A 21,359-nucleotide genomic window follows, 5' to 3' on the forward strand; every position below is an offset into this window, starting at 1 on the left:
GCAGAAGATGTTTTTTAAGGGAGCTCACTACTTTTTCTTTTTTTAAGATTTTATTTACTTATTTGAGAGAGAGAACACAAGCAGGCAGAGGGGCAGAGGGAGAGGAGAAGCAGACTTCCAGCTGAGCAGGGAGCCCAACATGGGGCTCGATCCCAAGACCCTGGGATCATGACTTGAGCTGAAAGTAGATGCTTAACCAACTGAGCCACCCAGGCACCCCAGGAGCTCGCTCCCTTAAGAAGCACCAGTTTCTTCTTTCAGTTGGAGACAAAAGAAATATACATTACCTCAAGTTCAATAGGTAGGAGAAAGGAGAGGAGCAACAAGGGAAAGTTTAGGTGTGGAAACTATACTGCGAGGGTTAAACCAGATGTGTAGTAGGAGCAATCAGGAACCTCAGAAGATGAAAGGACACATCTGACTCAGAAAAGGAATTGAAGGATCCAAGCGGGAGCCAGCCTGGGGTGAACCCAACAGACTCATTCATTTAGGGCCCTACCTCCAGGTGACAAGGTACTTCTAAACACCAGCAGACTTGGAACTAATTTTCTTGGTTCTACTTTGCTTCACGTATATTATATGGCCACACCCTGAGAAGACACAGGTCATTAGTGAAGGGTTTTGCTGCAGAGGAGGGAGACAGGAGAAGTTTGGATAGAAAAGCAGGATTCATTTTCAAAGAGCAAACATATAAAGGAGAGATCCTTCTAGATATTAAGAGCTTGATTTGCTGGTATTGATTTTCACAAGATAAAGTTAAACACATGAATAATTAATAAGACACATGCTGTACATTTAGCTCATCAGAAAATTCTTTTTATGATAAAAATTAAAAAGGCGCATGTGGGTTAATCGTTTTTCCAAATACAATTTAGCACACCATTAAAGACAATGAGCATGCAAATGGTAGAGTTTGAATGTCAGAATCTTTGGAGTAATAAGGTATTTGGAGAAATGAGAACTCGAGGTGTGAAAGGAAAGTGACTTTGTTGAAGATTAACACAGTGAAATTATCTTACTTAATCTCCTTACTGATTATTATTATTTTTTTAAAGATTTTATTTATTTATTTGACAGAGAGAGACAGCGAGAGAGGGAACACAAGCAGGGGGAGTGGGAGAGGGAGAAGCAGGCTACCCGCGGAGCAAGGAGCCCGATGCGGAGCTCGATCCCAGGACCCTGGGATCATGACCTGAGCCGAAGGCAGAGGCTTAACGACTGAGCCACCCAGGCGCCCCTCCTTACTGATTATTTTTATAGTGAGTGGAATTGCCATTCAAAATGCCTCCCTGCTGATTATGTTTTAATTTTGCTTCATATAATTTTAAATATCTTCTGGGCAGAGGAATTATGCAAGAGTTCACAATGGTCTATATCTAAACTAGATCTAAAACAGGAATCTTTCATTTTTTACACAACTGTCAATTGTCAAAATGCTGGTTTTTCTCTAGAAGCATTAGACCAGAGTGAAAGTGAACTTATTGCCAAGTTAGGAATGCCTGAATTCAACTGCAATAGCAAAAGGATTATGTGTGTAGAACATTATAATTCATCTGTCATACACGTGACGAGTCAGACAAGAGTTGACGTTCACATTCTGGATTTTGCCTTCCCCCAGTCTTGCCCATCCCAGTAAAAGCACCACCACCCACCTCCTTGTCCAAGACCTTAAAGTTTTGTCTGGGCCAGGGGTTCCAGGTTTGGCTTCCATATTCAATCAGCAAGGTTGCTGGATCTCCCTAAAAAACACATCACACCAATCCACCTGATCATGGGAGCTCACAAGCCACCATCATCTTTTCAGGAGAATACTACAAAACCCTTGAAATCAGGCTCTTGTCCCTCATTCACCACACTACTGTTTAAAAAACTTTCAAATTGTCCCTCCTCTGATTAAAATTCTCCATTGGCTTCCCACTGATTACATTTAAAAACACAAGCCAAACTCTTTATCAAAGGCTGCAAAATGTTGAACTAGTCATTTATCGATTGTATTTTGAGAAATTAGCTTTATTGAAGTACAATTTATATATAATAAAATTTACCAGTTTGAAGGGTACAATTCAATGAGCTTTGACAAATATACTCATGATATAGAATACCATCAACCCAAAAAATTCCTTTCCGGTCCCTTACAGTTAATCTCCTCCCCCAATCCCCTGGCAATTTTTTTCTGGAAAGGGCTAGAAAGTAAATAATTTAGGTTTGGCACTCCAAAGAGTTTCTATCACAACTACTCAAAAGCAGCCATAATACGTAAATAGCAATACATAAATGAGCACAGTTGTGTTCCAATTAAAAAAAAATTTTTTAACAATTTGCCTTTTTTTTTTTTTTTTAAGATTTTATTTATTTGACAGAGAGAGAGATAGCGAGAGCAAGAACACAAGCAGGGGGAATGGGAGAGGGAGAAGCAGGCTCCCCGCTGAGCAGGGAGCCCGATGCGGGGCTCGATCCCAGGACCCTGGGATCATGACCTGAGCCCAAGGCAGGCACTTAACGACTGAGCCACCCAGGTGCCCCTCCAATTAAAATTTTATTTACAAAATAGGCATCAGGCCAGATTTGGCACACAAGTGATAGTTTTCCAACCACTGATTTATAGTTATAAGATTTTGAAAAATATTGTTGATTATTTCTTTTTTTTTAAAGATTTTATTTATTTATTTGAGAGAGAGAATGAGAGACGGAGAGCATGAGAGGGAGGAGCGTCAGAGGGAGAAGCAGACTCCCTGCCGAGCAGGGATCCCGATGCGGGACTCGATCCCGGGATTCCAGGATCATGACCTGAGCCGAAGGCAGTCGCTTAACCAACTGAGCCACCCAGGCGCCCCTGTTGATTATTTCTTAAATATGTTTTCAGTCCCTGTCTCCTTAGCCCTCCTACTGGCACTTCAATTACACATATTTTAGATCATTTAATATTGTCCTGAAAGTCACTGATGCTTTATTCTTTTTTTGTTTTGTTTTTAGTATCTCCGTACTGCCTGGATAGCTTCTACTGCTTTGTCTTCAAAGTTGAGCTTTCCTGCTTTAATGTCACCCAATATGTTTTTCATTTCAGATGCTGTGTTTTTAATCCCTTGACGTTCCATTAGGGTCTTTTTTACATCGTCTATTTCTCTCCTCTTTATGATCTTGTTTTTCTCTCCTTTTTGAATACGTGGACTGTATTTATAAGAGCTGCTAGTTGCATCATCTCCACTTTATGGGTCTATTTCTATTTCTACTGATTATGGGTCATATTCCATTTACTTGCATGTCTAGTAATTTTTTTTAAGATTTTATTTTTGAGTAATCTCTATACCCAATGTGAAGCTTGAGTTTACGACCTTGAGATCAAGAGTCACACGGACTAAGCCAGCCAGGCGCCCCTCTAGTAATTTTTTCTTATTGGATACTAGATGTTGTGAATTTTATGCATGGATTGCAGATTTTGTTGTATTCCTTTACATTCTGGTACACAGTTAAAGTACTTGTACTCAGTTGGATTCTTTTGAGGTTTGCTTTCGATCCTTGTTGGTGTAGGTCTAGAACAGCCTTTAGTCTACAGCTAATTTTGCTTCACTACTAAGGTGACACCCTTCTGAGGATTCTATCCAATGCCTTGTGTTTCATAAGACTTTTCCACTTGGCTATTAAAGGCTCTGAGACTCTTCTGCCTTCTCCTTTCTGGTGGCTCTTTCCTTGGCTTTGGGTAATTTCCTCTCATGAATACTGAGCTCAACACTCAGCCAAAGACTTGAGAGGACACCTCTGCAGGTGTCCTGTGTTGTCTCCAGGCACAGCCCTCTCTTCTCTGGACTATGACCCACAAATTCCATCCACACTTTGACCATCCTAAACTCTGATCTTGGACTCTTCAACTTAGAAAGACTTCCAGGGTCCAGGTTCCTCCCTCCCTGCACTTAAGCCTGGAAACGATCTCCCCGTCATAACCTAGTGCAATTGTAGGGATTGCCTTCTTTTTCCCCTTCTCTCAAGAATCACAGTTATAACCGCAAGTTGTTCAAAATCTGAAAATCACTGTTTTATATATAATTTGTCCAGTTCTCTAATTGCTTAGGGCTGGAGTGTAAATCTCACCCTTTTTGCTCCATCATGACAGAAACTAGAATTCCCCTTGCATCTCTTTTTATCTTATCTTCTACTTCTTTCCCAGATTCCACACTGTGCTTGAGGTCTTGGTCTCTTTTTGCCCCTTGAATACACAAAACTCCCATTTGTCACACGCTCTATCTGAATGCTTTTTGTGCAGATTTTTGTTCACCACTGTCCACAGTTAGGTCTCAGTTCAAATGCTCAAATTTCTTTGGAGAGGACTTTTCTAAACATTTATACAATTGCAAAGTAACTCCCTACTGTTCCTGGCACTCACTCTATTTCCTTCATTGTACATACCACTCTGAAAACACGCTAGCTTATGTATTTGTTCACTATTTTATTACTTTGGTCTCCCACCAGAATGGAAGCTTCATGATGGCAATCTCTTTGCTTCCCTATTTCACTACCATAATCCCAGTTCCTAGACCAATACCTGCAACACAATAGATGCTCAATAAATATTAGTTAAGTTGATATATACAATACTGAGGACATCTCAATATTCTATGGCTTTCTATACAATAGCTGATGCCTCTGATCATTTGAAAAAATTTATTTTTATATAAATTTTATTATATAAAGTCCTAAAGTTCATAATAGAATAAATTAACTGAATAGTGACATTGCAAGCAAATTCGGATGTTTATATTTAGGTGGAAGATCTGTCAAGGGCATCTCAAAAGCAGTCTTGCCTTGGGTGACAGGTTGGTAGCTGGACTCTTTAGATTGCTTCTAACGTTTCTGCTTTTGTGAAGGCTGCTAGTGATCTTCATGTTGCTACATCCTGAGTTTCACGCTCAGTTCTCATCATACATGACTAACTAGCAGTTTTTGACATAGTTGACAACTTCCTTCTTTGTAAACATGTTCTTTGCTTGACTCCAGTGATACAATGCCACGTTCTCTTGATTTTCCTCCTTCCTTGGCTACTTGGCTTACTCGGTCTCACCTTAGTCCCTCTTCCCAACCTCTTAACAGTGAGGTGCCCCAGAGTTCAAATCCCTAGTCTTCTTCTCTTTACTATCAACTCCTCTGTCAGTTTGGGCCCACCCAGGTGATGGATATCACACAGTAATTTACATGAAAGGAGTTTAAAATAAGGAATTAGTAAGCCATTTTGGAAGACTAATTGTGAAGATTTCAAGAGAACTTTAAGGGGCAGCTCAGGCCAAGGGAGAGTGCTTGAAGAAGGACGGGCTCGAAAGGGGGTTCAGCCATCACTGAAGAAGGTGAAACCGCAACCCACCGGAAGGAGGAGAAATTTGTTGGCCCATTGTCACTGGGCAAGCGGGAACAACCCTCTGGGATGCAGGTAAGCCGAGGCTGATAGGCACATGTGCATTGGGTGTCTGTGTTGGGAAGCCCATGGGAAACAAATCCCCCGGTGTGGATGAGCTGGGGCTGATGATGGGATAGCAGGAGGTTGGTAGGACAAAGGGGACTGGGTGCCAGGGCAATGGGGACCATTGCAGGCACTGCTGGAAGCGGGAGCTGGAAAGGCCTGGCTCTGCTGGGACCCAGTACCCCTCTATGCCAGACTCCGCCCAGATGGCTGGACTGCCGTATGGGAGGGTAGTCCTGCCTCCCAGCATGAGTGATGGGGGTGCGTAGGCTGAGGAGGGAAGTGAGGGAGCAGTGGTCTGTGTTGTAGTAGAGGCCCACACTGTCTGGGGCTTGCAGCCAAATTGCCACGACCGGGTCAAGGGCTTAGGAAAGCACTGGGGCGGGGTGGGGCAGCCAAATGCTGGGGAGAGCTAGACCGTGGGATACCAAGAGCTGGGAAAACTGTGCAAGTGGATGAAAAAACCAAAAAGTGCCCTCACCCCCCAAAACCTGGTGGGTGAACACCAAACCCAAGACAGGAAGCCATTCGTCTTGCGATGCCTCATCAGTACCTTCTACCGGCAAAGCCTAACACTGTGTCACCTGGCAAAAGAAAACTGTTAAAGGACTCAGATCTGCTGGCACAGATGGAAGGGTATGCTGATAACTGACCACATCCCTGGGGAGTTCCTCCAGTCTCACGGCTATGAATACCATCTACATACTGACAACTCTGGAATTTGTATTTCCAGCCCACACCATGCCCTAAAACCTTGACGTATAGATCCAGCTCCTACTTGATGTCCACACTTGGTTGTCTACTAGACACCGAAACTTAACAGGCTCTAAACTGACCACAGCTCACCCCTTCCTCAAAATGAAATGACCAATGTTGCTGTGAACCTAAAACTGCCCTAAAAAATGACTATTAAAAAAAAAAGTAAGTAAAAAACCAGAAGAAAGAGAGGGGAAGGGAAAACCACCTCAGTCCCCTTTACCCCAACGACCCAGAGCCTTGGTGACATCTCTTTCTCTCAGAGCCCACATCCTATTCCTCAGATTCTATGTATGAAATACATGCAGCATCTAATCACTTGTCAGCACAGCCATGCCCACCACCTGGATCCAAGCTCTCACTGTCTTCACCTTGTGACTGTTGCAATAGCCATAAAACACAGAGGCTAGAGTGATCTTTCTACAGCCTGAGTGAGATTTGTATCCTGCTCCTGCTGACACCCCTGCAATAGTTCTCCAATCCCCTCCAGTAAAAGCCCCTCCAGGTTCCTGCCCCTTTGTACCCCCAACATCTCCTACTTCTCTCTCCTTCCACCCCCCTGCAGCAGTGATGTCAGCCTCCTCCCTGTTGCTTGAACACTCTAGGCAGGTCTTTGAACTGTCCTACTTCTCTGCCTGGAACTTTCTTCCCTGACAGTGGCATGGCTTGCTTGCTCCTTCACTTCCTTCAGGGCGTATCTAGCTCAAATGTAACCTTCTGAAGAAGGCCTGCGCTGATCCTCCTATTTAGAATTACAATGTGACCTTCCCTCCGCCATGGCACTCCTCATGTCCTTGAGCTGCTTTACTTCTCCTCACAGCCTGTACATTCTGCACATTATAAAATTTATCATAATTGGCAATTCTGCCCAATGTATTCCTCTTTAGGGCAAAGCTTTTGTCTGTTTTGTTCACTGCTGAGTCTCCAGTGCCTAAAACTCTACCTGGCACATAGAAGATGTATAGATAAATACGTATGAAAATACATATTAAATATGGCTAAATATTTAAAGATACCTAATAAATGGTTATACAAATGAATTCTATGAAAAGATTGTCATTCAATATAGTGTAAACATATTTCATGACATTCACATTCTTTAAATGTAGTAGGTTATGCATGATACACTATATAACAGATGGGGAATGTTCATTTTGTAACAACATCCCAATTCCACCTGGGGATTAATGGGACAGCCCACCACTAATACCGGTAACTTCTGAAAAGATGTGTATTTTACAAATTGCTTGCACACATTCTGTCTTGAGCAAATTAAAGAATGAATTAGAGTTCTTTGTGGGATTTAGTCTTGTCACCCTACCCTCCATGGTCCCTTTTCAGTGTCTTCACTCCTTTTTAAAGAAGTTTTCTTATTAAATCTGGAATGAAATTAGAAGAATTAGAACTCAGGATAGAAAGCAATTTCACACACCATTACCCATCATTATTCTGGAGGTTGGATTTCCCCTACACTTCAGAACCCAAACCCAAATTCCCTCCCAACATCTAGGCAAACTCTCACAAAGCCAGGTCCTCTCCTCCTCCCTGCCTCTTGCTTTTAGCCTCATTCACTCCTAGATAGCAACTGTGTTCTGCAGTTCTTTTGTTTCTTCTCTAGTACAGGGGAAGCAAGGGGGCTGTCAGAGGTGGGCACCCCAAAAAAGGAGGCAACTACAGCCAGACTGGGAGGGAAGCCAGACGACCCAAAAGGCACAGAACTTGAACTACTGCAGTTGATGCCCATGGACCCAGAATCGTTAGAGACAGATCAGGTTACGTACGCACCCACCTCTTTTCGAAAAGCTGTGGACATGTGTATCAGTTGCAGAAAGCTGACATCTGAAATTATAAAAAGAATATAAATTATGTAAATCTCTGGTTGCACTAAATATCACATTTTTGTATATAGGAAGACATCTTTATATGTTTATCTGTTTCTAGTAGTTTTTTTTTTTTTTACCAAAGAGGGGAGTTATTTACATTGTTATGTCTGACAATGACACACTTAACCATGGGGAATTAACTTACAAATACAACTTTATTTCTCAGTCAACAAATTTCCTAAAGAGTACCATCTATGTAGGCTTGCATATGCCTGTACATTTTTTGCCTAACATAGAATTTTATTAATATTTGATAATACACTGTTTCTTAGCAAAGGTAGTGAAATAAAACAAGTTTAACTCATTAAGTGGTTTCCCATTAAACTATATATCTAGTAATTTAGAACAGAAATTATCAATCTACATATCAGCTATGTACTACTCCGAAGATCTAATGTCACTCGTCATGCATACACAACTGTGCACACCCATGTGCACACGTACTCCCGTATCCATATGCACACATACATGTGCAGATCATTTGCACAAAACTGGATTTCACCAATGTGATTGGATTGTAACTTTCAGTAAACTCATTTTTTTGGTCATATTGATTGCAAAAAATAAGTAGGAAAAATGGGCCTTTTAAGGAAGGGCTGCAGGAAGTTCGTAATTTAGATAAGCACTGTATCTCAAGAAGTTACACTAGCTCAAAGGAGAGGGAAGAATAGTATGAACTAGTTTGGTTTATAAATGCAAGTTTCTAGACCATAAATTCAGTTGATTAGAGCATGAAGTATTTAATAAGGCTAATGAAACAATTTGGGTTAATATGCAGGGCTATTAACTCTACAGAAGGGGGTATGCTGTTGTTATTAGCAGGTTGGAATGAAGTTATTTGAGAACTAAGTAATAGGCAGGTAAGACTTGTTACAGTGACAGCAGGCTACCAGGGGCTCTTTTGGTAAATTCAAGCTCCAAATCTTCTAAGAGAAGCTACAGAGGCAAAATCTCCCTCAGGAGCAGTAATGCTGGTTGTCATCCAGATCTACCACTGGATTCATAGTTGAGGCCAATGGAGAAGTAAAAGGTATAAAGACAAGTGAACATTGATAGGCTGTGTATCCACACTTGGGGTGAAGCAGCAATAATTGTGGCCAGGGTCACGAGCACAACACACCTTCAGGGGCCAAAGTACAAGCTGGAAGGGGGCCCTCTCTGTTTCATCAACCTTGAGAATGTGGTTTGCCTGGGGAGGAGCTTGTGGATTTCCTTATACCCTTAGATCTTACTTACTCTACACACCAATCTGATGGAGTGATTTTTAGGAGGCTTGACTTTGTTTTCAAGAACGAGAAAAACAATTAAAAACATGTATTTTCCTAAATCACTGGTACAAGGAGAGAACATGGATGATTCTACAAAGCTCATTACTGAGAAATAATCCAAAAGTCAGATTTGGGTATTAGGGAATTGGGAGTATCATGTTTTTTTTTTTTTTAAAGATTTTATTTACTTGTCAGAGAGAGAGACAGAACACAAGCAGGGGGAGAGGCAGGCAGAGGGAGAAGCAGGCTCCCCGCCGAGCAAGGAGCCTGATGTGGGACTCGATCCCAGGACACTGGGATCATGACCTGAGCCGAAGCCAGCGGCTTAACCAACTGAGCCACCCAGGCGTCCCGGGAGTATCATGTTCTTAAGGGAGTCAGCTCATGTCAGATTAAGTGGATGAGCGTCAAACAAAAGACTAAATTTCACTGCAAACACTTCACACCATTTGGATCACACTGATAATAGCTGAGACTATGGCTTATACTTTATGATCTCACAAAGTTGGCTGCAGAAACATACCAATTTTTGTTACCCAGATTTCACTAAACTGCTTCCCAACCAATGGTTCTTAGACTAGTGGCATAAAGGTACTGAACTTTGAACACTTGGGTTTCTGGATCCAATTTCTCCCTGTGGGACTGCCTGATGAAAACTCGAAGATGACAGGTTGCTCTTTGACTATGAGGGCGAGATTACGGACTCATCCTTTCCCTCCCATTTAAGAGGATCCACTATTGCAATTGGTGGGTTGTGATTAATACTGTTGTCTGTGACCATGACTAACTGGCCCACTTTGGAATCAAAACTCTTGACTCGATCAACATGTTGCCTTAACCAGCTGCGGTGTGGTAAGTATGTGTCAGGGGTTAAAGAGAATCTCACAACTTGCATATCGAATGAACGTTCTATTCTTAGTCAAATCAGGAATTTATATGCTTTAATACCTCTAATCAAAAGCAATGGTTCCCAAATTTAGCTGAACAAAAGAATCACCTCAGACCTACCAAGTCAAAACCTACAAGAGGCATTAGTTTTGTTTTAAGGCTTCCCCAGAAAATCCTGGTGTGCAGTTAGGTTTAAAAACCCCAGTGCAAAACAATGTATCGTGGAACACTACATCTAAAACTAATGATGTAATGTATGGGGATTAACATAAGAATAAAAAAAATAAAAATAAAAAAAATAAAAAAAAAGAAGTAGGCTGAGGAAAAAAAAAAAAAACCTCAGTGCACTTGATGCTCCGCTTTTGAAATAGTTTTTCAAAATTCTGTAGTACGCTCGTATAACCTTAATGCTACAACCCTTCATTTCTTCGAAAACGGATTGTATTATTTTTTAATTAGCTCAAGTCAGTTCGGTGAATATGGATAGCCTTGTTACAAATTTGGATAATACCAATTTTGGTTAAAAAAATCATTAAGAATACTTAGGGGTATTGCAAAATGGGTTTGCAGGCAAACATTACAGAACGTGACGAACGTAGCATGCATAAGTTTTCGTAACTTCGAGAGCCACTCCCCTCCCTGTTCCTTCTTTATTTAGATGTGTAAGTTACAATAGGTTTTCGACAGACTATTTTATAGTTACATACACTGGTTGCCTATTGCTTTAGCTACACTGGAACAAAATGCAGAGTCTGTCCTTTTCCCCACTGGATTCCATGCCCTTCTGGTAAGTTTTCTGTCTCTTCTGGCCTACAAACCCATTCCATTTAAAAACTGGTCTAGTGGTTATTTTTTAATACAGAGGATAGCATCAATATAGGAAATAAAAGTTAGGATTAATTCTACAGATATTGATATCAGACACCAGTTATATAAACTTACTGTAAACGCAATAATTTGAATATACTATATATACCAATACACACAGCTAGTATTACTGAATTTTCTCTTGTGCACAATCTGTAAGTTTCACGATATCAAATTCTCCAAGGAATACTTTCTAATAAATCAACACAAACTTCCACCAAAATACACAAAAAAATCTACTTTCGGATTCAAATTCAATTTATAAAATTCTATCCAGAGTTTACCAAATCAATGGAGTTACTGGAGACACGTTAACACTCATTAAAAGCATAGGTTTTGGAATCAGACAGATTTGGGCCCAAATCCCCACACCCTATTAACTATTTGTAGGCTCTTGAATGAGTTTTTGTATCATTAAGTCTTGAGTTTTTTCATAGGATGTTGTGAGAGTCAAGAGGGTTTTAAAATCAGCATTAAGGGCGCCTGGGTGGCTCAGTTGGCTAAGCGACTGCCTTCAGCTCAGGTCATGATCCTGGAGTCCTGGGATCGAGTCCCACATCGGGCTCCCTGCTCAGCTGGGGGTCTGCTTCTCCCTCTGATCCTCTTCTCTCTCGTGCTCTCTCTCAAATAAATAAATTAAAAAAATAAAATAAAATAAAATCAGCATTAAATATCATCTGAACAACGGAGTGGTTGGTCTACATTTTCCACTTTTTACCTAGTTGAAAACCAAAGACCAAATCATTTCCACTTATGAATGTAAAAAACATAATGCTTTTACCATATTGTCATACCTCCAATAATGCAGCACACAATTTTTTTTTTAAGATTTTATTTATTTGACAGAGAAAGACACAGTGAGAGAGGGAACACAAGCAGGGGGAGTGGGAGAGGGAGAAGCAGGCTTCCCGCGGAGCAGGGAGCCCGATGTGGGGCTCGATCCCAGGACCCTGGGATCATGACCTGAGCCGAAGGCAGACGCTTAATGACTGAGCCACCCAGGCGCCCCAATGCAGTACACATTTTAACTTCTGAAGTCGAATTCCTTTAAAACTTTCTGCTAAGACACTTGGGTGATCAAGAAGCGCATTCATCTGAGACTTCCAGAGTGCTTACACCCACCACATGCCAGACATTGTGTTGAGGCATTGAAGAAGCACAACTGCAGAAAAAATTTTTAGACTTCGAATTTTAATTTTCCCACACTGCAAGAATTCTTATATAGTTTGATGTATTTGAACTGTACTTTGTTATCCAACTATTCAAATTTGACAATTTGTTACTAAAAAATATGCAAGATTATTTGAGCTCCTCCCATAGAATTACAAGGCCACGTTTGCATGATTCATTGGAGGTTCAATTTAGGCCCTAATATGAGGGTCAAACACTTAAGTGACACAATTGCAAATTTGCTATTTCTAAAATTTGTCAAGGACTTTTCAAGACTTCCTAGCTGTTCACGTTCTCCTGAGAGCTAGCTTCATGATCCATCTCTGCATTGTCCCATTAAATTCACTGTCACTCTTGGGTCTCCTCTCACTTCTGGCTAGATAATGGATTTGGTACAAGGAAGATACGTGATGGAGAAAACGTCTTTTAGAATTCAAGATTTGAATTTAAGTTCAAGCATCTATCCATGCGACCCACTAAAGTATGTAAAACTTTCACTAAGATTCCAGAATAGCAGGCATTACCTCCCGTTTCCCTTCCGACCCAAAACTGATGATCAGTTAAGACGATGAAATATCTCAAGTTCCATACTGAAATGCTTTGTGTATTATCTTGTAGTAAGAATAATTCTGCTAGGGGCGCCTGGGTGGCTCAGTTGGTTAAGCGACTGCCTTGGGCTCAGGTCATGATCCTGGAGTCCCTGGATCGAGTCTCGCATCAGGCTCCCTGCTTGGCAGGGATTCTGCTTCTTCCTCTGACCCTGCCCCTCTTATGTGCTCTCTCTCATTCTCTCTCAAATAAATAAAATCTTAAAAAAAAAAAAAAAAGAGTAATTCTGCTATGTCCTCTAACTTTCCTTCCTGTGAATGAGGTATGGAGTAAAATAATGAATTTGTGAACACAAAGTCATGTCAAGCGACAGTGTGGAATATAGGCTGAGTCAGAACAGAGTATCAAACCTAGGTCCAACTTCTCGGCTCTGCAAGCAGTACCCTTAGGCAACACCGACATAAGGATTCCCATCTTACAGAGCTCATGTGACGACTAAGTTAAATAATGCACATGACACACTCAGAACAGTGTCTGGCACGTGGTAATAAGGACTTAAATGTTATTAACTGTTTAACACTTTTAATTATTCCTGCTTTGGGGAATAGAAATAATTCATAATAATTCTGCTAACCTGAAATGTTTTAACATTCATATCCATAGAGTACAAAATACCTACTGACTATATGCACCGTATAGTAAAATATATGATCTTCAATTTTCATATCTAAGTTTTCCTTCCCAAATGGAGACAATCTAACAGTAAACATCAGATAGCTTATATAAAATTAGGCTATAAAAATTGACTTAAGTTACAGTAGATCGGCAAAAGTAAAACCCTGTATCTAGTCAGTTATTCAAAATTGTAACAAAAATAGCATCATCTGGATTTAACATTTTGAAATTATTTTCCAAATTGAGGAACCAAATAGTATTTAGAAGCCCGAGATGATGCCAATGTCCTAGTTTTCTGGGGATGTAGGCATAATCTTAAGATCACTCACTGGCTGTCTCCTAAGCCCTTCTTGGTACCTTACACACACACTGGGGGAATGGAACAGCGGTGCTTTACTAGAACAAGGATTCTTACGGAGAAGGTCTATCAGCATCCTGGGGGTTTGGGAGTGGTACATGTCTAGGTATACAATGCTACACAGGTGAGTCTAATACATCCTTTAGAGAGACATGCATCCCTTCCCCCATCCCCTTTTAAAATTCACTGACATAAAGAATCCTTGTATTCACAACCACATTTTATTTTGTGAGGCTGTGTTCCCTAATTGCAATGAATTTTCAATCTTTAAATAATATAACTATATAACAATTCAAAATAAACACTGTCCTGGATTTGAAAATGATAGCAGAGAATTACAACTTAACAAGTGAACAAAGATTACATCATTTTTGCAGTTAGAAAACTATGTGTCCACCCTCAAAATTCTTCAAGTAAGTCATCAAAATTCATTCACATCAACAGGATTAAATGATTAGGATGTATTCTTCTTTGAAATTAAGACATTAAAAAACTGAGATAAACAGCACGAATGACCTCTTGCTGAAAAGAAAGCAATGTCAACATGTACCATTATGAGCTTTGTGAGCTACAATAATACTTAAAAAGAGCTAAAACATGTAACTGTGTTAGGTGACCCAGTTTTGATTTTCAATGCAGTATCGTTCTCTGGCCATTCAACTCAACTGCAATTCAGAAATGTGTTTCGATATATGTATAAGCACTTGGAAGCATAAATATGAAACCTGTGCCCCAAACTAAGAAGCGTCTCCAAGCTCTGGACCTAGATTTGATTTGTACAACCACCCTTGAGACAAAACATAAATTTAACTTTACTGATTTTTAGTGGTTTAAAGTAGCATTTAAATTTGCGTTTACTGAGATCTCATACGAAATTTTCACACCTTTCACGCTTATTAACTCGACAATCTGAGTTGTTCTATCTCCCAAGGTGTCATAATTATTTAATTGGGGATTGAGAGCAACAAAACAACTGTGCCACCTAAACTACCAGTATCTTCCCATAGACAAACACCCTCCCATTACAGAAATCCCAATTATGTAAAAATCAGAGAGTGGAACCCTTCGGCTTTCCATTCTACACCTGCCCTACCAGCACTCAAGTATGGTAAGAGTATCCTGAGAGTAATGTTCATGATAGTTTTCACCTGCATCTAAATTGCATCACGTCAAAGCGGAAAATGTAGAGATTAAGAGCGTAAGGCTTATAATTCTACAGTACAAATGGAGACAAAATTAAATGCAGTAGGAGCCTACCTGCCAAGTCTAAAAGGAAAATTATAACCCAAGAGACGCATGGGGGAAAATATTGATGTGGTTTTTAATCCATATTAGAATTCAGTTGTTGTAACTTGACCATAAATTTAAACAGAAACCATCTTCTGAGACATACATTCTAATCTATCTATCAACAGTACTGATAGTCAACCAAGAGTTGGTTATTCCAACTCATTAGTAACACTTCACTTTTCTATCCAACATAAACCTATAGTGGTTTGCCCCAATTACATGGCTGAAACGCTGTCTTACGAAAACAAAATGAAACAAAATTAAATAAAATTGAAGATAAAAATACTCTGAAGTTATAGCAAACTATAATCCTTGGTGGATCAATCATGTAAAACACATTGGTGAAAGTTGGAAGCACAGGATAACTGACATGAATCTTCAGCACAAAGTACATCTTTGAACACATGAAACGGTGAGTCTTTGGAGGACAATAGCTAAATACCCAAGAATCATCAGGTTTGAAAAATATTGCTTAATCACTTCCCAAAACACAGTTAGCTGCAAGAACTGAAGATCTCGTTAAAAAATATCAAGGTAATCATATTTATTGCATCTTTAGAATGCATCTCAAACAGAAAATTAACAGTGCACCCCAGCTTCACCAAAATATATATTTAAGAGAGGGGCAACCTAAGATATTTATAAACAAAGTATCGGCTGTATGTGCTTTTCAAAGGGTCTGAATTAAATACAACCAGCTGCCAACTTTGTGCTCTGACATACTCGAATTAGTGGGTGTGTGTATACTAAATCATTTATTTTTGTCTACAATAAGTGAAATAAAAACACTGCCCTATACAATCCACTATTAGCAGTGAGTACAACAGCAAAAAAATATTGTACAATTTATACATACTAAAATATTTTCTCTCTCTAGAGATAATGCAGAACAAAACCTAATCATTAGGACTTAATTTGGGAAATCTCGAAATACAATAGGGGAAAACCAAATCAGGGAGTGTATAGAGCCCAAAATAAAGGTTCCTGGTCATAAGGCTAGAAGATTAGTAAGTGCAAGTGGTAGAATAAAGCATGCTCAAATGTATGCTTGGGTCTTTGTATATTTATCAAACCTTTAAATTAAACAAGACTAGCTAAAGAAGTGTCTTAAGCAGAGCAAGATAACTGGGAACTGTGTCATTTCTTTTACCATTTTTGTTACCCAACTTATACAATGCGCAAAGTGCTAAGCAACACTACAAAAACACATTTACATCAACACTGAAGACCTGGGGAAATGAAATCCAACAATTTTATTTTAATGAGCTGTATTTTCTAAATTTTTGTTTTATTTTTTCCTGTTTTCATACAGTATTGAAAACAAAACGCGGCACATTCACATTTTCCCGAGGAACTGTAAAGATGATCTCTACAGGGATAAACGTTGTAAAGCCTGAAGCTCAATCAATTGATGTTGAAAACTCTCAAAGGGAGTAAAGGCTTGATCTGAATGGTCTAGAACATGTACTGTAATTTAATAGAAGAGATGGTCGTCTTAATATTTAATGATTTAAAAGAACTTCTCAGTCCATGCGGAAGAGTACAGTCCAAGAATAAATCAAATTTCTGAACGCATTTTATGCTACATATGTGTATACTTTGCGATCCTCAGGTGTTCGTGCCAAATATTCTCTCTCAATAAGTCCTTCAATACGTTTCTTAATAACAACTGGACTTGGTAAGAATCGAGCCTTCAACTGCTGAGTTACCTAAAAGAGAAAGTAGAAAAACTAATTCCTACCAGAAAATTTTTTAAATGTGTAACATTTCCATATAAACACACAAAAATTCTTATCTTTGAAAAGAACTGATGTGTCATTTTAAGATTCAGCTCAAACTCTAGTAATTTGATTACCAAACTAACTTTAAATTAAAAAAGGCTTTATTTGAAAATGTAATATACATTTTCTACATGGGTTAGAACATGCCTCCTTCACATGAGAATATGAGTGCTGAAGTGGGTTAGTAGTTGAATTAATTGGAATATATTAGCATGAATGAATAGCACATTATGGTTTAACCATTTTGATGGTCTAAATCTACTAACTTCTGGGTTACTCTCCCAATTCATAGAATTTAGGAAGCATAATGTATTTAAGAGCACAGACTCTCAGGGCGCCTGGGTGGCTCAGTTGGTTGAGAGACTGCCTGCAGTTAAGGTCACGATCCTGGAGTTCCAAGATCAAGTCCCGAATCGGTCTCCCTGCTCACAGCAGAGAGTCTGCTCCTCCCTCTGACCCTCCTCCCTCTCATGCGCACTCTCTCAAATAAATAAATAAAATCTTAAAAAAAAAAAAAAAAAAAAGGAGCACAGACTCCGGACCCCAGAGTACCTAGATTCAAATCCCAGCTCTCCCATTTACGAGTACGGGGCCCCTGGGAAAGTTAAGTGAATGTCATCAAGTCACTGCATATGCTAAATGAATTAATGATGCTGCCTGGTCCTGGTAAAAGTACCACTGCTGTCATTCTTTTCTCCAGCTGCTGTCAGGATTCTAGGTACTGTGATATTGGTAAAAATAAAATTCTAACTACAGCAGCAGCCAAAATCTGACTGTGCACTGTGTATCAGTCCCTCTGTATATATTAATTTATTTAATGCTCTTAATCCTGCAAAGTAGGTTGTCTCCTTTTACAAATGAGGAAAATAGCCAGATAGGAAGACTGACATGCACTAAAAGTAAATACAGCCAGCAGTCAGAGATGAGAATCTAAACCTTTCTGCCCCCAAAGTTCATGCTCTTCCTACTGATCCACCCTGCCTCTCGTACAGAACACCCATCCATCCACAAGCCAGTTTTCCTTTTACTCCTGTTGGGAGAGTTCACTTCCCAAGGCCACAATGGAATGACAATTCTTTGAAATCTGAGCTTCAGTACTTCTGCCTCCAGCTACAATCTACCTCCCTTCTAGTATTATCGCTCCAGTATCAACAAACTTGTTCTCAATCCAGGTGAGATCTCTCATCCTCTGACCCTTCTCCTAAGCTACTAACAACTTCTTTTGACCTTACATCCTTGATGGGGTCCAGACTGCATGCAAGATCACTTTTAGCTACACTCTCAGCAGTACCTCAACTCCCAGATTCCTTTGGTTCTCTTCAACAAACATCTGGCTCCACATTTACTACATCATTCAGAATCTACTACTCAGTTCCTTGCTGAGTAAAGTTGTCGTTTTTACACCTTCAGGGCAGACTAGGAGACAAGATGCAGCCCACAGGCCAAACATAGCCCCGCAGCCTATTTTGTAAATCCTTAACTGGAACACAGCCACACTCTTTTGTTATCGGTGGCTGCTTTCACACTGCAACTGGCCATTAAAAAAAGGTCCGCCAATCTCTGGTATACACTGATAACACAAATTTAATGTGTTCGAGTTCAGCAAGTTCCTGAGCACCATCACCTCACATCCTTTTTCAGTCTGTAATTCCTCACACTCCCACCACCTTGCACATATGCATTTATTCACACTTGCATCCACCCTTGTTTAGCACACCCCCTGCACCCTGCCCTGGGTTCTCGAGAGAGGCATAGTCAGTACGATCTTTGTCAACATGTCTACAACCCACCTGTGTTCCCTACACAGTCCTCTCACCTTTCAAGTCCTCTCACCCCATTTTCTTTCAAGTATTCCTTCTTTATTCCTAGGCTATAAACATGCTGAATATCTTCCCATCAGAAAAACAAAATCCAGGACACCTCAACTTCACACTCAGTCCTAAAGGACAAGGCCCTCTCTTGGTCCTTTCAGCTCCACTTCCTTCTCGAGACACTGCTGTCACTGTCACTCTACCAGAGTCCTGAAAATGGCTGGGAAAACTAATGAGTCACCTAGTTGCCAACATGTCGTGAGTTTTGCAATGACTGACCAATCCCTCACGTAATTCTCTTCCTCTGCCATTTGATGTAAAGTCGGCTTGTACAGAATACCACTAATGCAGAACACGGTAGCACGCTGCCCCCTCCCTCCCTCCATTTAGCCTCCAAGCCAGAAACCTACGGGTCCTTGACTCCCCGTGTGTCCCATGACCAGTCAGTAAGTCCTGCCCATTCGACTTCCCATTCGTCTTCACTTAGCTCTCTATCCTCTACCACCAATACTTTATTCAGCCCTAATCATTTACCTATTTCAATGGCAACACTTATTTTTAGAAATAAAGGTAGCTTGTTTAACACAAAAATATTAAGTAGCAGGGAAAATTTTTTATTCATGTGTTATTATTCTATTATTTTTTATTACAAATATATTAGTTCTTAAAGTGTGCATATTTGGATGTCCTGCTGTGTTTAATTATCAAGTAAGTGCCATACTTTGAATGATAAGTGTTACCTGACTCTGGTTTCCTCATTTTAAAATTATAAACAACTTGAATATAGTGATTTCCTAAATTTGAACTCTTAGTATTATTTTGCTTTTCCTACATTAATCTAGTCTCGAAGCACCCTCACCTCTGCTACTAATACATTGTGCTGCATCTTCTTTCTGGATTTCATTATCCTCACGATAGCAGCTTCGATCTCATGTTTTCTGTCGTCATCCACTTTCTGCCTCGTTTCTTTCCTTTCTGGGTCAGATTCACCTTGTTTGGCAGCAACTAAAAGAAAAAGACACTTACCATGTAATTACCACGTAATGAAAAAATGCAGTTTATAATAAACACTTTAGTATTATCCACATAGAAAAACCAATTTCAACCTGAGTATACACACAGATTTATTAATTCAAGTAAACATTCAAAAGACGCCTAATTCAACATTTTAACAAATATTTAAATAATTAACAATCATGGATCTAAAAATCTTGCAATTGTAACTTATTTTTAAATATTAGGAATTTAATTTTATAGAGAGAATAAAACCAATTTTATTTTTATAAAATACAAGGATTCCTCTCCTGGAAGAAAAAATGGTAGCTGGATGTACTTAGTAGTAAAATTACCAGTAAATAATTTTCATTACAGGGCCAACTAGTATTTTACTAACATCATGCCAAGATATTTTAAGAGGAGGATAGAGTTATACGTTGCCCAGATGCAGTTAGCTCAATAAACAGAAAGTACCACTGGGATGTCAGTTAAAGGAGCAAGTAATTTATTTGTACCTGTCACAGACTACCTAAAAATTTATATCTTACTGATTTTTTTTGGTCACAATCTCATTATCACTAATGCACACTCTATTCCAACCTTTTGGAGAAGAGAAGTCTTACTCTGTTATTCCCTACCGTCTTCAAGGCAATTGCTCAGGGAATAAATATAGAAGCCCCTTTCTTTTACAACTCTGCTCTAATTGAAGTAAGAGACAAAGAAAAATGGCAACTGATTTTTCATTTATTTGGTCATCAATGAGAGACAGATATTAAATTTCTGGAGGCAGAAACTGGAAAACTACAAAGAAGCACATAAGACATTGCTGACTTACGCATGGACACACCCACAAGATAGCAGACTGTACAATTTAGTAGAACATCATTCTGGTGTACATATCCATTCAGCTGTTTCTAATTGAACCCCTTGGTTAAGAATTCTATTTTCAGTATCTTTTCCCAAGTTAAAGATAATCAATATCTTAACAAAAAAGAGTAAAATTAGATTAAGATGACCTACTAAAAAAGAATAATGCTTTTCCTCAAAAAAGTCAATGTCATTAAAAAAAGGGGGGGTACTGGTTTAGAGTAAATAGAAACTAAAAAGACATAAAAATCAATGTAATGGGGAGACCATGATTGAATCCTGGATTTAAAAAGTAAGATATGAAAGACATTTTTTTTTTTAAAGATTTATTTATTTTAAAGAGAGAGCGAGAGAGTGTGAGCAAGGAGGGGGGCGGGGAGGGAGAAGAGAGAATCTCAAGCAGACTCCCCACTGAGGGCAGAGCCCAACTCAGGGCCTGATCCCATGACCATGAGATCATGACTTGAGCTGAAATCAAGAGTTAGATGCTTAACCAACTGAGCCACCCAGGTGCTCCTGGAAAGGCATTTCTGAGACAACTGTGGACAAATAAATATGGGTGGTACATAAATATTTATTTATACAAATAAATATGTTTGGAATTATTAATTTTCTTCGGTGTGATACAGTACTACAATTACTTTAGAAAATATCTTAGTCTAGGGGCACCTGGGTGGCTCAGTCGTTAAGCGTCTGCCTTCAGCTCAGGTCATGATCCCAGGGTCCTGGGATCGAGCCCCACATCAGGCTTCCT

General features: G+C 39.6%; 1 protein-coding gene across 6 annotated transcripts in view; it reads right to left on the reverse strand.

The window, feature by feature from the left end:
• The window catches only part of CUL3 (cullin 3), a 118,528-nt gene that overhangs the window by 8,451 nt on the left and 88,718 nt on the right, over window positions 1-21,359 (reverse strand). For 5 of the 6 annotated variants that reach the window (XM_045867861.3, XM_064587154.1, XM_045867860.3 and 2 more), the window contains 2 exons: window positions 19,602-19,747; window positions 16,379-16,859 (listed from right to left, as the gene is read on the reverse strand). In XM_045867861.3, coding sequence (XP_045723817.1) covers window positions 16,728-16,859; window positions 19,602-19,747 — 278 coding nt within the window. In that variant the 3' untranslated portion in view covers window positions 16,379-16,727. Of the gene's footprint in view, window positions 1-7,991; window positions 8,042-16,378; window positions 16,860-19,601; window positions 19,748-21,359 lie in introns of those variants that run through there. The other variant, XM_064587153.1, reaches the window with a different exon arrangement.

Source organism: Mirounga angustirostris, unplaced genomic scaffold, assembly GCF_029215605.1.
Source record: "Mirounga angustirostris isolate CCGP_5_RB_7025 unplaced genomic scaffold, mMirAng1.0.hap1 SCAF_3, whole genome shotgun sequence".
Taxonomy (NCBI): Eukaryota; Metazoa; Chordata; class Mammalia; order Carnivora; family Phocidae; genus Mirounga; species Mirounga angustirostris.